General features: G+C 46.9%; 1 protein-coding gene across 1 annotated transcript in view; it reads left to right on the top strand.

Moving 5' to 3' along the window:
- The window catches only part of LOC144676532 (uncharacterized), a gene marked incomplete at both ends in the record, with an annotated part of 60751 nt that overhangs the window by 33404 nt on the left and 13151 nt on the right, over positions 1–14196 (top strand). Inside the window, 3 exons of the mRNA XM_078536929.1 lie at positions 6704–6757; positions 7303–7356; positions 8502–8555. Coding sequence (XP_078393055.1) covers positions 6704–6757; positions 7303–7356; positions 8502–8555 — 162 coding nt within the window. The remainder of the gene's footprint in view (positions 1–6703; positions 6758–7302; positions 7357–8501; positions 8556–14196) is intronic.

Genomic DNA, 14196 nt, shown 5'->3' with positions numbered 1-14196 from the left:
ATGTAACCCCACTATTTAAAAAGGGAGGCAGAGAGAAAACAGGGAATTATAGACCAGTCAGCCTGACGTCGGTAGTGGGGAAAATTCTAGAGTCCATTATAAAAGATTTAATAGCTGAGCACGTGGAAAACAGTGGCAGAATCGGACAGAGTTAGCATGGATTTATGAAAGGGAAATCATGCTTGACAAACCTACTGGAATTTTTCGAGGATGTAACCAGTAGAGTTGATGAGGGGGAGCCAGTGGATGTGGTTTATTTAGACTTTCAGAAGGCTTTCGACAAAGTCCCACATAAGAGATTGGTGTGTAAAATTAAAGTGCAAGGGATTGGGGGTAGTGTATTGCGATGGATAGAAAACTGGTTGTCAGACAGGAAACAAAGAGTAGGAATAAACGGGTCTTTTTCCAAATGGCAGGCAGTGACTAGAGGGGTACCACGGAGATCAGTGCTGGGACCCCAGTTATTCACAATATATATTAATGATTTAAATAAAGGAATTAAATGTAATATCTCCAAATTTGCAGATGACACAAAGCTGGGTGGGAGGGTGAGCTGTGAGGAGGATGCAGAGATGCTTCAGTGTGATTTGGACAAGCTGAGTGAGTGGGCAAATGCATGGCAGATGCAGTATAATGTGGATAATTTTGGTAGCAAAAACAGGAAAGCAGATTATTATCTGAAAGGCTGTGAATTGAGAGAGGGGAATGTGCAACGAGACCTGGGTGTCTTTGTACACCAGTAGCTGAAGGTAAGCATGCAGGTGCAGCAGGCGGTAAAGAAGGCAAATGGTATGTTGGCCTTCATAGCCAGAGGATTCGAGTACAGGAACAGGGATGTCTTGCTGCAATTGTACAGGGCCTTGGTGAGACCACACCTGGAATATTGTGTGCAGTTTTGGTCTCCTTATCTGAGGAAGGATGTACTTGCTATAGAGGGAGTGGAGCGAAGGTTTACCAGACTGATTCCCGGGATGGCGGGACTGACATATGAGGAGAGATTGAGTTGGTTAGGATTATATTCACTGGAGTTCAGGAGAATGAGGGGGGATCTCATAGAAACCTATAAAATTCTAACAGGACTAGACAGGGTAGATGCAGGAAGGATGTTCCCGATGGTGGGGGAGTCCAGAACCAGGGGTCACAGTCTGAGGATACGGGGTAGACCATTTAGGACTGAGCTGAGGAGAAATTTCTTCACCCAGAGAGTGGTGAGCCTGTGGAATTCGTTACCACAGAAAGTAGTTGAGACCAAAACATTGTATGTTTTCAAGAAGGAGTTAGATATAGCTCTTGGGGCGAAAGGGATCAAAGGATATGGGGAGAAAGTGGGAGCAGGTTATTGAGTTGGATGATCAGCCATGATCATAATGAATGGCAGAGCAGGCTCGAAGGGCCAAATGGCCTACTCCTGCTCCTAGTTTCTATGTTTCTATGTTTCTATCTCCGCGACCTGAGGACTTGCTCCTCCCTCGCATTCTAGCTCAAGGGCGTCCATCTCAACTGCCAGGCATCGTTTGAAATTTAAACCAGGTTCATTTAACATTACTAGCCTATTCACCAATACTCCACTTAAGGAAGCCATAGATATATGCGCCGCAGCACTATGTCATGGCGATCTATTGGCTAATGGGGTGCCAGAGGGATCAGTGCTTGTGCAAAAAATAATTAATTTAGTTCTGTCTTCACAGAATAACTCCCCAGAAATACTAGGGAACCAAGGTTCTAGTGAGGAGGAGGAATTGAAGGAAATTAGTATTACTAAAACAATAGTGCTGGAGAAATTAATGGGACTGAAAGCTGATAAATCCCCAGGGCCTGATAATCTACATCCCAGGGTACTAAGGGAGGTGGCCTTGGAAAGAGTGGCTGTGTTGGTTGTCACCTTCCAAAATTCTGTAGATTCTGGAACAGTTCCGGCAGATTGGAGGGTGGCAAATGTAACCCCACTATTTAAAAAAGGAGGGAGGGAGAAAACAGTGAATTACAGACCGGCTAACATCAATAGTATGGAAAATGCTAGAATCTATTATAAAGGATGTGATAACAGGACACTTAGAAAATATCAACGGGATTAGACAAAGTCACATGGATTTATGAAGGGAAATGATGTTTGACAAACCTACTGGAGTTTTTTGAAGACGTAACTAACAGAATAGATAAGGGAGAACCAGTGGATGTGGTGTATTTGGATTTCCAGAAAGCTTTTGATAAAGGCCCACTTAAGAGGCTAGTGTGTAAAATTAAAGCACATGGGATTGGGGATAATATATTGGCATGGATTGAGAATTGTTTAGCAGGCAGGAAACAGAGAGTAGGAATAAATAGGTCTTTTTCGGAGTGGCAGGCAGTGACTAGTGGAGTACCGCAGGGATCAGTGCTTGGGCCCCAGCTATTCACAATATATATCAAGGATTTGGATGAAGGAACCAAATGTAATATTTCCGAGTTTGCTGACAACACAAAACTTGTTGGGAATGTGAGTGGTGAGGAGGACGTTAAGGGGCTTCAAGGCGAGTTAGACAGGTTGAGTGAGTGGGCAAATACATGGTAGATGCAGAATAATGTGGTTAAGTTGAACCTATCCACTTTAGTAAGAAAAACAGAATGGCAGAATATTATTTAAATGGTTATAGATTTGGAAATGTTGATGTACAAAGGGACCTGGGTGTTCCTGTCCACCAATCACTGAAAGCAAGCATGCAGGTGCAGCAAGCAGTTAAGAAGGCAAATGGTATGTTGGCCTTCATTGTGAGAGGACTTGAGTACAGGAGCAAGGATGTCTTACTGCAGCTGTACAGGGGGTTGGTGAGACCACACCTGGAGTATTGTGTGCAGTTATGGTCTCTTTACCTAAGAAAGGATATACTTGCCATAGAGGGAGTGCAGCGAAGGTTCACCAGACTGATTCCTGGGATGGCAGGATTGTTGTATGAGGAGAGATTGGGCTGACTAGGCCCTGTATTCACTGGAGTTTAGAAGAATGAGAGGGGATCTCATTGAAACATATAAAATGGTGACAGGGATGGACAGACTGGATGCAGGGATGATGTTTCCTCTGGCTGGGGGTCTAGGACAAGGGGTCACAGTCTCAGGATATGGGGTAGACCATTTAGGACTGAGATGAGGAGAAACGTCTTCACTCAGAGGGTGGTGAAACTATGGAATTCTCTAAGTCACTGAATATATTATTCTAAAGGCGTCAAGGGGTATGAGGAGAGAGCGGGAGTATGACATTGAGATAGAGGATCAGCCATGATCATATTGAATGGCAGAGCAGGCTCGAAGGGCTGAATGGCCTACTCCTGCTCCTAGTTTCTATGTTTCTATCTAGGCCCACCACCAGTGCGTGAATCAGTATTCATTGAACTTATGAACTCTGCAACTTGTGGAGTTCACAGTTGAGTCCAGTTTTAATGACACAATGTGTGCCCAAACAGATGGTGTTGCCATGGGATCCCCTCTAGGCCCAGCTCTCACAAACATCTTTGTTGGATTCCATGAGAAACGTGTCTTCGATGGAATGATACCTAACCTCCTACCCCACACATCTTTCCGATATGTGGATGATAGGTTTGCTATATTTAACTCTTCAGCTGCATGTAACAATTTCCTTACATGTGGGGCTCCATCCTGAGCTCAAATTCACCTTTGAAATGGAGAAGTCAAATGAACTCCCTTTCTTTGACATATTAGTTGAGAAATCTGCCAGGTGGGTTCTCTACCACGGTCCACCACAAGCCTATCTTCACTGGTCAACACCAGCATTTGGATTCTTACAGTTCCACACGCTATAAGGTTGGTCTTATTGGCAACCTTGTAAATAGGGCCTGAGCCATTTGCTCACCATGCAAGTTTGATGCTGAAATAGGGGTGTCAAAGGCATCCTGCAGGGTAATGGCCACCCTGATCAGATCATTTCACACTGTATATCACACAAACTCATGAACGGGTCTAAAGCCATCACTTTTGAGCCCTGAAAAGTGCCCAGTCTACCTCAGATTATGCAGGAAGGACAAGGTATCTCAAAACTTTGAGTAACAGGTGAAGCTCGCTGTTTCACGCTGCTACTATGCAGTAGTAACACGAGTGGTATTCACCACTAACAGGATGCTGCCATCAAGCCAAGAAGTCGTCCTGCCTATCACACAAATGAGTGATGTGGTATATGAATTTCAGTGCCAGTGTGATGCTGGGTATGTAGGCCGTACATCCCAAAGACTGGCGGATCGGATCAAATAGCCACTGTTCACAATGGGCAGGGTACAGACCCTACCCAACCAGCCCGTGCTTGCAAAACTCAGAACACAGAGCTGAGTCACCCCAGATTTGCACTAAGTGTGGTAGCGACCGGGTAAAACAAAGGTTTAGCAGCCGGCCACGATGGTGGGTTTTCACGCTGTATCGTGCCCGCTGACCTGGGTTGCCTCCTCTGACCTGGCCACCTACGTCTGGTGTGGTGGCCTCCTCTTGCCATCCCTCGGTATCCCAGCTGGCGCTCACTACCTCTACTAGAGCACCCAGGCACTCGTCCGAGAAGCGAGTGGCAGATTGCCCACTGCCATTGTCTTTCCTCCTGGGATGCCCAGCGGGTACTGAGGCCATAACTGCTGCAAATGTTTACAGCCTCTCCTGAGGCTCCTGTCCAACTCCTGGCAGCCTTCAGGGAGCTGCCTCTGCTGATATTAAATGCCCTGATGGGTGCCCACTAGGTCCAGTGCCCGCCATGCTCCCGCCCCTGCCATCAGCACTTTGCCAATGTCCAGGTGCGTTTCACCCTGGCCAGCCGTTCATTAGCCAGCCACCATGAAATCGGGTCTGGGGTCCGATCGCAGCCGCTTCTGGTCCCGCTGATCCCGTGCTCCCGATAGGCACAAGATTCAGGCCATGAGGTTCTCCACTTTCAAAGGAAAAACAGAAACGCAGATTATTCGTTGACTGGTGAGATGTTGGGAAGTGTCGATGTCCAAAGGGACCCGGGTGTCATTATTCATGAGTCACTGAAAGCTAGCATGCAGCTGGAGCAAACAATTAGGAAGGCAAATGGTCTGTTGGCCTTTATCACGAGGGGATTTGAGTTCAGGAGTAAAGATGTTTTGCTGCAGCTGTATAGAGGAGGCCGTACCTGGAGTTTTGTGTACAGTTTTGTTCATCTTACCTAAAGGAGGATATAATTGCCGTGGAGGGAATGCAGTGGAAGTTCACCAGACTGATTCCTGGGATGGAGGGATTGTCCTTAACTTGCAGGTTGAGTCGGTGGTTAGGAAGGCAAATGCAATGTTGGCATTTATTTCGAGAGGACTAGAATATAAAAGCAGGGATGTGCTGCTGAGGCTTTATAAGGCTCTGGTCAGACCACATTTAGAATATTGTGAGCAATTCTGGGCCCCGTATCTCAGGAAGGATGTGCTGGCCCTGGATAGGGTCCAGAGGAGGTTCACGAGAACGATCCCAGGAATGAAAGGCTTAACATATGAGGAACGTTTGAGGACTCTGGGTCTATACTTGATGGAGTTTAGAAGAATGAGGGGGGATCTGATTGAAACTTACAGAACACTGAGAGGCCTGGATAGAGTGGACGTGGGGAAGATGTTTCCATTAGTAGGAGAGACTAGGACCCAAGGGCACAGCCTCAGAGTGAAGGGAAGACCTTTTAGAACAGAGATGAAGAGAAACTTCTTTAGCCAGAGAGTGGTGAATCTATGGAATTCATTGCCACAGAAGACTGTGGAGGCCAGGTCATTGAGTGCGTTTAAGACCGAGATAGATAGGTTCTTGATTGGTAAGGGGATCAAAGGTTACGGGGAGAAGGTGGGAGAAAGGGGTTGAGGAACTTATCAACCATGATTGAATGGTGGAGCAGTCTCAATGGGCCGAATGGCCTAATTTCTGCTCCTATGTCTTATGGTCTTATGGTCCTGTGGGGAGAGATTGAGGAGACTGGGCCTATATTCTCTAAAGTTCAGTAGGATGAGGGGTGATCTCACTGAAATTTTAAAAATTCTTACAGAGTGTGACAGGGTAGATGTGGGTAGGATGTTTTCCCCGGCTGGTGAGTCTAGAACCAGGGGGCACAGTCTCAGAATAAGGGGCAGGTCATTTAAGACTGAGATGAGGAGCAATTTCTTCCCTCAGAGGGTGGTGAATCTTTGGAATTCTCTACCCCAGAGTACTGTGGAGGCTCAATCACTGAGTATGTTCAGAACGGGAATCGAGAGATTTCTATGTAACAATGACACCCACATACAGGGATAGTGCAGGAAGACGGCATTGAGGTCGATCAGCCATGATCTAGTGGAATGGTGGAGCAGGCTCGAGGGGCTGAATGGCCTACGTCTGTTCCTATGTTCCCATTCCACTCAGCGGGTTGTTGTGATCTGGAAGGCGCTGCCTGAAAGGGCGGTGGGAGCAGATTCAATAATAACTTTCAAAAGGGAATTGGAGAAATGCTTGAAAAGAATGAATTTACAGGGCAATGGGGCAAGGGCAGGGGAGGGTGGGACTAATTGGAGAGCTCTTTCAAAGAGCCAGCACAGGTTCGATGGGCCGAATGGCCGTCTTCTGTGTTGTGTCATTCCAGGCTCCACTGCCTTTTTGTCTCTGATGGGGTGAACTTCATCCCTAACCCCAGAACTTTGCAAGGTTTTCTCTACTTCATTGTGATGGTGTTGGCACTGACCCTGACCATGTGCTCTCTCTGATCCAGGGTCCCCGAGGGATTCAAGGAGCTCTTGGTGCGCCTGGGAAGCCAGGGAAGAGGGTAAGTCTGGAGTAGATTCTCAGCCTCCCCCTCACTTGTCTTTTCGAAAGCTCTGACCTGGTAAATGCTTTAAAATTGTGTCAATCATCTGTACGATTGTTGGATAAACCCTGAGAATGGTCAATTCTTCAGATAAACTTAGACTTTTTGTTATCATTTCCTGATCCCTGATCCTGTCTCCCATTCCCTAATCCCTATTCCCTGGCCTACATTTCCTAACCCTGATCTCTATTCACTGATCCCGATTTCCTGTTCTTTATCCCCATCCCCTAATTCCAAGTTCCCAATGCCTGACCCCCATTTTCTGAACCCATTCTGCTCTCCAATCCCCATTTCCTGATCCCCATATGTCAGTTTCCTGTTCCCTGTCCCCATTCCCTATTCCCATTCCTGTTCCCATTCCCTATTCCCATTCCTGTTCCCATTCCCTGTTCCCGTTCCCTGTTCCCGTTCCCTGTTCCCGTTCCCTGTTCCTCTCCTGTGCTATTTTAACTCCTGTGCTCTCCCTACCCTGATGTCTTACGATAGACTCTTGTCTTTTCCAGGGCCGTTCCGGTGCTGATGGGTCCAGGGGGATGCCGGGAGAGCCAGGGGCAAAGGTAATTACAACAACCACAAGTCCCTGGCTGAATCTTTGTCTTGAAGAATATTCATCAATGAAAATGTGAATTTATTTTGCACCTTTAATGTAATAAATGATCCCAGGAAACTCACAGGAGCGATTATCAAACTAAATTTGCCGCAGCACCACATGAGGAGATATTTGATCCGGAGACCAAAAATTTGGTTGAAGCGGGAAGTTTTACTCAAAGGAGGGGAAGAGGTAGAGGGGAAGGTTGAAGGAGGGAATTCCAGAGCTCGGGTCCCCAGGCAGCTGAAGGCACGGCCGCCAATGATGGAGCGATGGGTGTGGGAGATACACATATTGGCTGAAGTGGGATGTGTGTAGAGATCTCGGAGCGTTGTGGGACTGGAGGAGATTACTGACATGGCGAGGGGGGAGACCAGAGAGGAATTTTAAAAGCAGGATGAGAATTTTAACATCAAGGTGTTGCCCTTAGGGAAAACAATAAAGGTCATCTTATAACCGAGCCCAGTCAACATGAGTGAGGCTGAACAAGGCTTGATTATTGAAGGGGGTCTTAGAGGTGGAAAGAGGGACAATTCATTCTCGTTAACTTTGTGTATCCTGCACCTTACAGATTGGCCCTTGTATGGGCTCCTCAATAAAAATGCAATAATAATGTATTTCACTTGGATTATGTCAAATACTGACACACACACACATGTACAGAGTCACACACACACACACACTCTCACGCTGACACATGCACACACACTGACACACTTGCACACACACGCACTCACACTGACACACACACTCACACTGACACACTTACACACACTAACTCATACTGACACACTTATGCACATACACTCACACTGACACACTTACACACACACTCACACACATTCACACTGACACATTCACACTGACACACACACAAACACACACACTCACGCACACACTCACATTAACACATTTACATGAACTCACGCTGACACACACACACACACTGACGTGCTCACACTGACACACTCACATTGACACACACTGACACATTCACACATACTGACACACATACACACACATACACCCTATGCTAATTGCAGCCTGAGCCACTAAGCTGTTTGGTCCTTCATTCCTGTCCTGTTCCTAATTGGTTTTATTCTTTTTTTTAAGGGTGACCGAGGCTTCGATGGATTGCCGGGCCTTCCTGGCATTAAAGGGAACCGGGTACGATTTTCATTCCATTCCACTCCACCTCACTAAACAAAACTGTTGAAACCATATTGATTTTTGGAGTGTTGAATAGAAATCATTCTTCAAAATAAAAGTAAAATACTGCGGATGCTGGAAATCTGAAATAAAAACAGAAAATGCTGGAAAAGCTCAGCAGGCCTGACAGCGTCTGTGGAGAGAGACACAGAGTCAATGTTTCGAGCCAGTATGAATTTTTGGAGCTGGGTTCAGTGAGTCTGTCCTACACTCACTGCGTCAGCTGAAAGGTTTCAATTCAATTAAACACAGATATTTGAGAGATTACAACCAATGCATCCAAATCTCTGCAGCCAATTCTTCCGAGACCCTAGGATGCAGGCCATCTGGTCCAGGGGGCTTGTCAGCCTCACTCCCATTATTTTTCTTTGTACATGAAACATTAAACATCTTCTATCCAGTGAATCAATTCTACTGAGATCAAGAACATGCATTTTGAAGGTCTCTTCAACACAGTTAAACATTCCAAAGTGCTTCATGGAAGCATTATCAGAGAATGTTTGACACCAAACCACATGGAAAGTTTGATGCTTGGTCAATGAGTCAAGGTTTAAAGAGTCTTAAATGAGGAGAGAAGGGCAGAGAAGTAAAGAAGTTTAGAGAACTATTTTCAAAGCTTAGGGCCCACTCTTGCTCCGATTGCTCCTATCTCTTACTGTCAGGCATCTGAAGGCATGGGAAGAAATTCCAGATGCTCAAGGTGCCAGAATGAGAGGAGAGCAGGTATCTCAGAAGGTTGTGGATCTGGGAGAAATTACCGAGATAGGGAGGGGATGAGACCAAGCAGGAATTTGAGCACAAGGATGAGAATTTTAAACTTGAGGAGTGATCAGACTAAGAGCTAAGGTATATCAGCAAGGATTTGACCAGTGATGGACATCGGAGATCCTTAAATTCACACTTTGGACCTTCCGGCCTTCTGACCACAGACATTCTGACCTTCTGATCTTGGACCTTTTGACCTTGGACATCCTGACCTTTCAACCTTGGACATTCTGACCTTCCAATCACGGGCCTTCTGACCTCGGACCATTCAACCTAGGACATTCTGACCTTTTGACCTTTGACATTCTGACCTTTCAACCTTGGACATTTTGTCCTTTCGACCTTGGACATCCTGACCTTCCAACCACGGACCTTGTGACCTTCTGACCATGGACATTCTAACCTTTCAACCTTGGACATTCTGACTTTCCACCCCCAGACATTCTGACCTTCTGACCTTGGACCTTCCATCCTCGGACATTCTGACCTCCTGATCTTGAACATTCTGACCTTCTGACTTCGGACATTCTGACCTTTCAACCTCAGATATTCTGATCTTCTGACCTTGGATATTCTGACCTCCTGACCTTGGACATTCTAATGTTCTGACCTTGGACATTCTGGCCTTCAGACCTCAGACATTCTGACCTTTTGACTTCAGACATTCTGACATTCGACCTTGGACATTCTGACCTTTCGACCATGGACATTCTGACCTTGGGCCTTCTGACCTTCTGACCTCAGATATTTTAACCTTCTGATGTTGGACATTCTGACCACCAGACCTCGGGCATTTTGACCTTCTGACGTTGACCATTCTAACCTTCTGACCTTGGAACTTCTGACCTTAGGGTCTTGGACATTTTGACCTTCTGACCTTGGAACTTCTGACCTTCTGACCTTGGAACTTCTGGCTTTAGGGTCATGGACATTTTGATCTTCTGACCTTGGACATCCTGACCCTCTGGTGTTGCACACAGAAACAGGAGGAGGCCATTCAGCCCCTCGATCCAACCCCTCCATTGAATAAGATGAAGGCTGATCTTATTCAAGCTTCATCTATCTGATTTGCCTCCTTATCCATTCACGTCCTTGCCTAGCAAAAATCGATGAATCTCAGATTTAAATTATTAATTGAGCAAGCATTTCTTGCTTGTACCTGAGAGTGTTTGCTATTTCTACCACCCTTTGTGTAAGGAAGCGTTTTCTAATTTCTCTCCTGAATGTCCTGGCTCTGCTTTTCTGGTTCTGTCCCCTTGTCCTAGTCCCCCCGACCAATGGAAAAGTTTCTCTCTCTACCTCTCAAATTCATTTCAAAATCCTAAAACACCCAATCAGGTCACCCCACAACATTCGATATTCCAGGGAATACTCTCCTACTTTATGGGCAGGATTTTTCACTGAGTGGGCTGTCCGCCCTGTTTGAGTGTAAAATATCGCCTGATGATGTCGGGTCAGCGCCCTGGCGTAACCATGCACTTGCGCGATAGATATCAGTCGGCGGGCACGCACTAAACTCGGAAGCGCGCTCACCGATAATTAAGAGGGAAATTAGGCCCTTTAACGTTGCAGTTAACAGAGATTTTTTGTTGCCTGCCCAACATTACGCTTGGCGAGTGGGTGAATCGGCCAGGAGGCCTTTACACTTTTCATGAAACCTCATCCATGGGCAGGATGCGGTTTCTGTGATAAATTAGAAAGAGATTTTCTGTGGACAGCATTTCCATTATTTACATTTCCAAGTGACTGATTATGAAGTTTGAAGACTATTTTTCCAGTTTCTGTGACCTTTAGTTTAGGTTGTTCAGGTCCTCGGCTCCTTGAGGCAGCTCTCTGCCTTCTGGAATGTTCCGGTGAGCACTCCCCCTGCGTCCACACTGACTTCTCCTCCCACCCCCACCCCGGCAGCGCTGAGCCGTTTATTGATCAGCGTGAATTTGCGGTCAAGGGCCGATCATGGTCAGCAGTCCGTTCCCCGGCCAATCCTGGACCTGCCAATCGCACCCTAAAAACCGACCCAAACATTCTGCCCAATGTAATCTCCCCACACAATCTAACCCTTGGAGTCCTGGTATCGTTCTAGTGAACCTGCAATGTAATCCTTCCTAGGCCAGTATATCCCCTCAAAGAGGTTCAGTGCCCAGAACTGTACAAAGTGCTCCAAATGTGGTCGAACCAGGGCTTTGTGTAACTATAGCAAAACTTCCTCCCCTTTATAACTTAGCTCTCTAATTGTAAAGGTTAGCATCCATTAGCCTTTTAGATTATTTTTATTTTATTTTAATGAGCTCTGTACATGGACCCCAAAATCTCTCCAAACCTCCATTATTCTGACCTCCATTATTCTGACCTCCACTATTCCTAGTTTTGCACTGTTTAAACAAGGCATGGATCTATCCCTTCTTAATCCAAATTTGTTAAATGGATCCTTTTTTTAATCATTCATGAGATGTGGGTGTCGCTGGCTAGCCCAGTATTTATTGTCCATCCCTAATTGCCCTCAAGAAGGTGGTGGTGAGCTGCCTTCTTAATGGATGAATGGTTTATTAGACCATTTCAGAGGATAATTAAGGACCAGCCACATTGCTGTGGGTCTGGAGTCACATGTAGGCCAGACCAGGTAAGGACGACAGATTTCCTTCCCTACAGGGCATTAGTGAACCAGATGGGTTTTTACAACAATCCGATAGTTTCATGGGCACCATCATTGAGATTAGCTTCAATTCCAGATTTATTTTAATTGAATTTAAATTCCCCCGGCTATTGTGGTGAGACTTGAAGTCACATCTCTAGATCGTTACCAGTCCAGTACCATAACCAGTATGCTCCTGTTCCTGCACTGAATTCCATCCATCACAATTTTGCGCACTCTCAATCTATCAATCCCTCGTTATATTTATATCCTCTGACCACAGTAATCATTATGCTGCCAATTTATGTGTCATCAAGGAACTTGGTTATATGGTTCTCTACTGTTTTTTTAAATTCATTCACGGGTTGTGGGCTTCGCTGGCTGGGCCAGCATTTATTCCCATCCCTAGTTGCCCTTGAGAAGGTGGTGGTGAGCTGCCTTCTTGAACCGCTGCAGTCCATGTGGTGTAGGTACACCCACAGTGCTGTTAGGGAGGGAGTTCCAGGATTTTGACCGAGCGACAGTGAAGGAACGGCGATATATTTCCAAGTCAGGATGGTGACCGACTTGGAGGGGAACTTCTCAGGTGGTGGTGTTCCCATCTATCTGCTGCCCTTGTCCTTCTAGATGGTAGTGCTCATGGGTTTGGAAGGTGCTGTTGAAGGAGCCTTGGTGAATCCCTGCAGTGCATCTTGTAGATGGTACACACTGTGGCTACTGTGCGTTGGTGCTGGAGGGAGTGAATGTTTGTGGATGTGGTGCCAATCAAGCGGGCTGCTTTGTCCTGGTGTTCAGCTTCTTGGCTGTTGTGGGAGCTGCACTCATCCAGGCAAGGTGGAGAGTATTCCATCACACTCCAGACTTGTGCCTTGTAAATGGTGGACAGGCTTTGGGGAGTTAGGAGGTGAGTTACTCATTGCAGGATTCCCAGCCTCTGACCTGCTCTTGTAGCCACAGTATTTATATGGCTAGTCCAGTTCAGTTTCTGATCAATGGTAACCCCCAGGATGTTGATAGTGGGGGGATTCAGTAATGGTAATGCCATTGAATGTCAGGGGACAATGGTTAGACGTCTCTTGTTGGCGATGGCCATTGCCTGACACTTGTGTGGCATGAATGTTACTACTGCATCATCATTAGTAAATGTAATGAATAGTTGAGACCCCAGAAGAGACACAGTGGACTCTTCCTTCCAACTCGAGTGGCTCTCTATTGTCCCTACTCTGTCTTCCAGTGACTAACCAGCCTCCTAACCAGGTTCATCATTTCATTCAACTTCAAGATCCTCATTTTCATCGAACTGTCTCTGAAATGGAACCGTAACAAATGTCTTCATTACGCTGACAGCATCCAGGAACTCAAACTGGCCCCAACCTCTAACTTCTCTCAAAAAGCTAAAAGCTACTGCGGATGCTGGAAATCCAAAACAAAAACAGAATTACCTGGAAAAACTCAGCAGGTCTGGCAGCATCGGTGGAGAAGAAATCAGTTAACGTTTCGAGCCTTCACGGCCCTTCGGCAGAACTGCATTAGTGGGCCGTGAAGGCTTGAAACGTTAACTGATTTCTTCTCCACCGATGCTGCCAGACCTGCTGAGTTTTTCCAGGTAATTCTGTTTTTCTCTAACTTCCCTCCACTGCCTCTGGGTCGTGTGATCCCCACCCCTCACCCTCTCACTCCCCCAGTCTGTGACCCCACCCCTCACCCTCTCACTCCCCCAGTCTGTGACCCCCACCCCTCACTCGCTCACTCCCCCAGTCTGTGACCCTCACCCTCTCACTCCCCCAGTCTGTGACCCCACCCCTCACCCTCTCACTCCCCCAGTCTGTGACCCCCACCCCTCACCCTCTCACTCCCCCAGTCTGTGACCCCCACCCCTCACCCTCTCACTCCCCCAGTCTGTGATCCCCACCCCTCACCCTCTCACTCCTCCAGTCTGTGACCCCACCCCTCACCCTCTCACTCCCCCAGTCTGTGAGCCCCACCCCACCCCTCACCCTCTCACTCCCCCAGTCTGTGATCCCCGCCCCTCACCCTCTCACTCCCCCAGTCTGTGATCCCCACCCCTCACCCTCTCACTCCCCCACCCCCACCCCACCCCTCACCCTCTCACTCCCCTAGGAATATATATTCAGTGTCTGTGAAACAGGGAAGAGGATGATAAGTAACCACTTGGAGATTTCCCCAGGGAGATGTTACGGA

Source organism: Cetorhinus maximus, unplaced genomic scaffold (assembly GCF_964194155.1).
Source record: "Cetorhinus maximus unplaced genomic scaffold, sCetMax3.hap1.1 HAP1_SCAFFOLD_1672, whole genome shotgun sequence".
In the NCBI taxonomy this organism is placed as follows: Eukaryota; Metazoa; Chordata; class Chondrichthyes; order Lamniformes; family Cetorhinidae; genus Cetorhinus; species Cetorhinus maximus.
The sequence above is the reverse complement of the archived record's forward strand: the minus strand, read 5'-3'. Positions and strand labels throughout refer to the sequence as shown.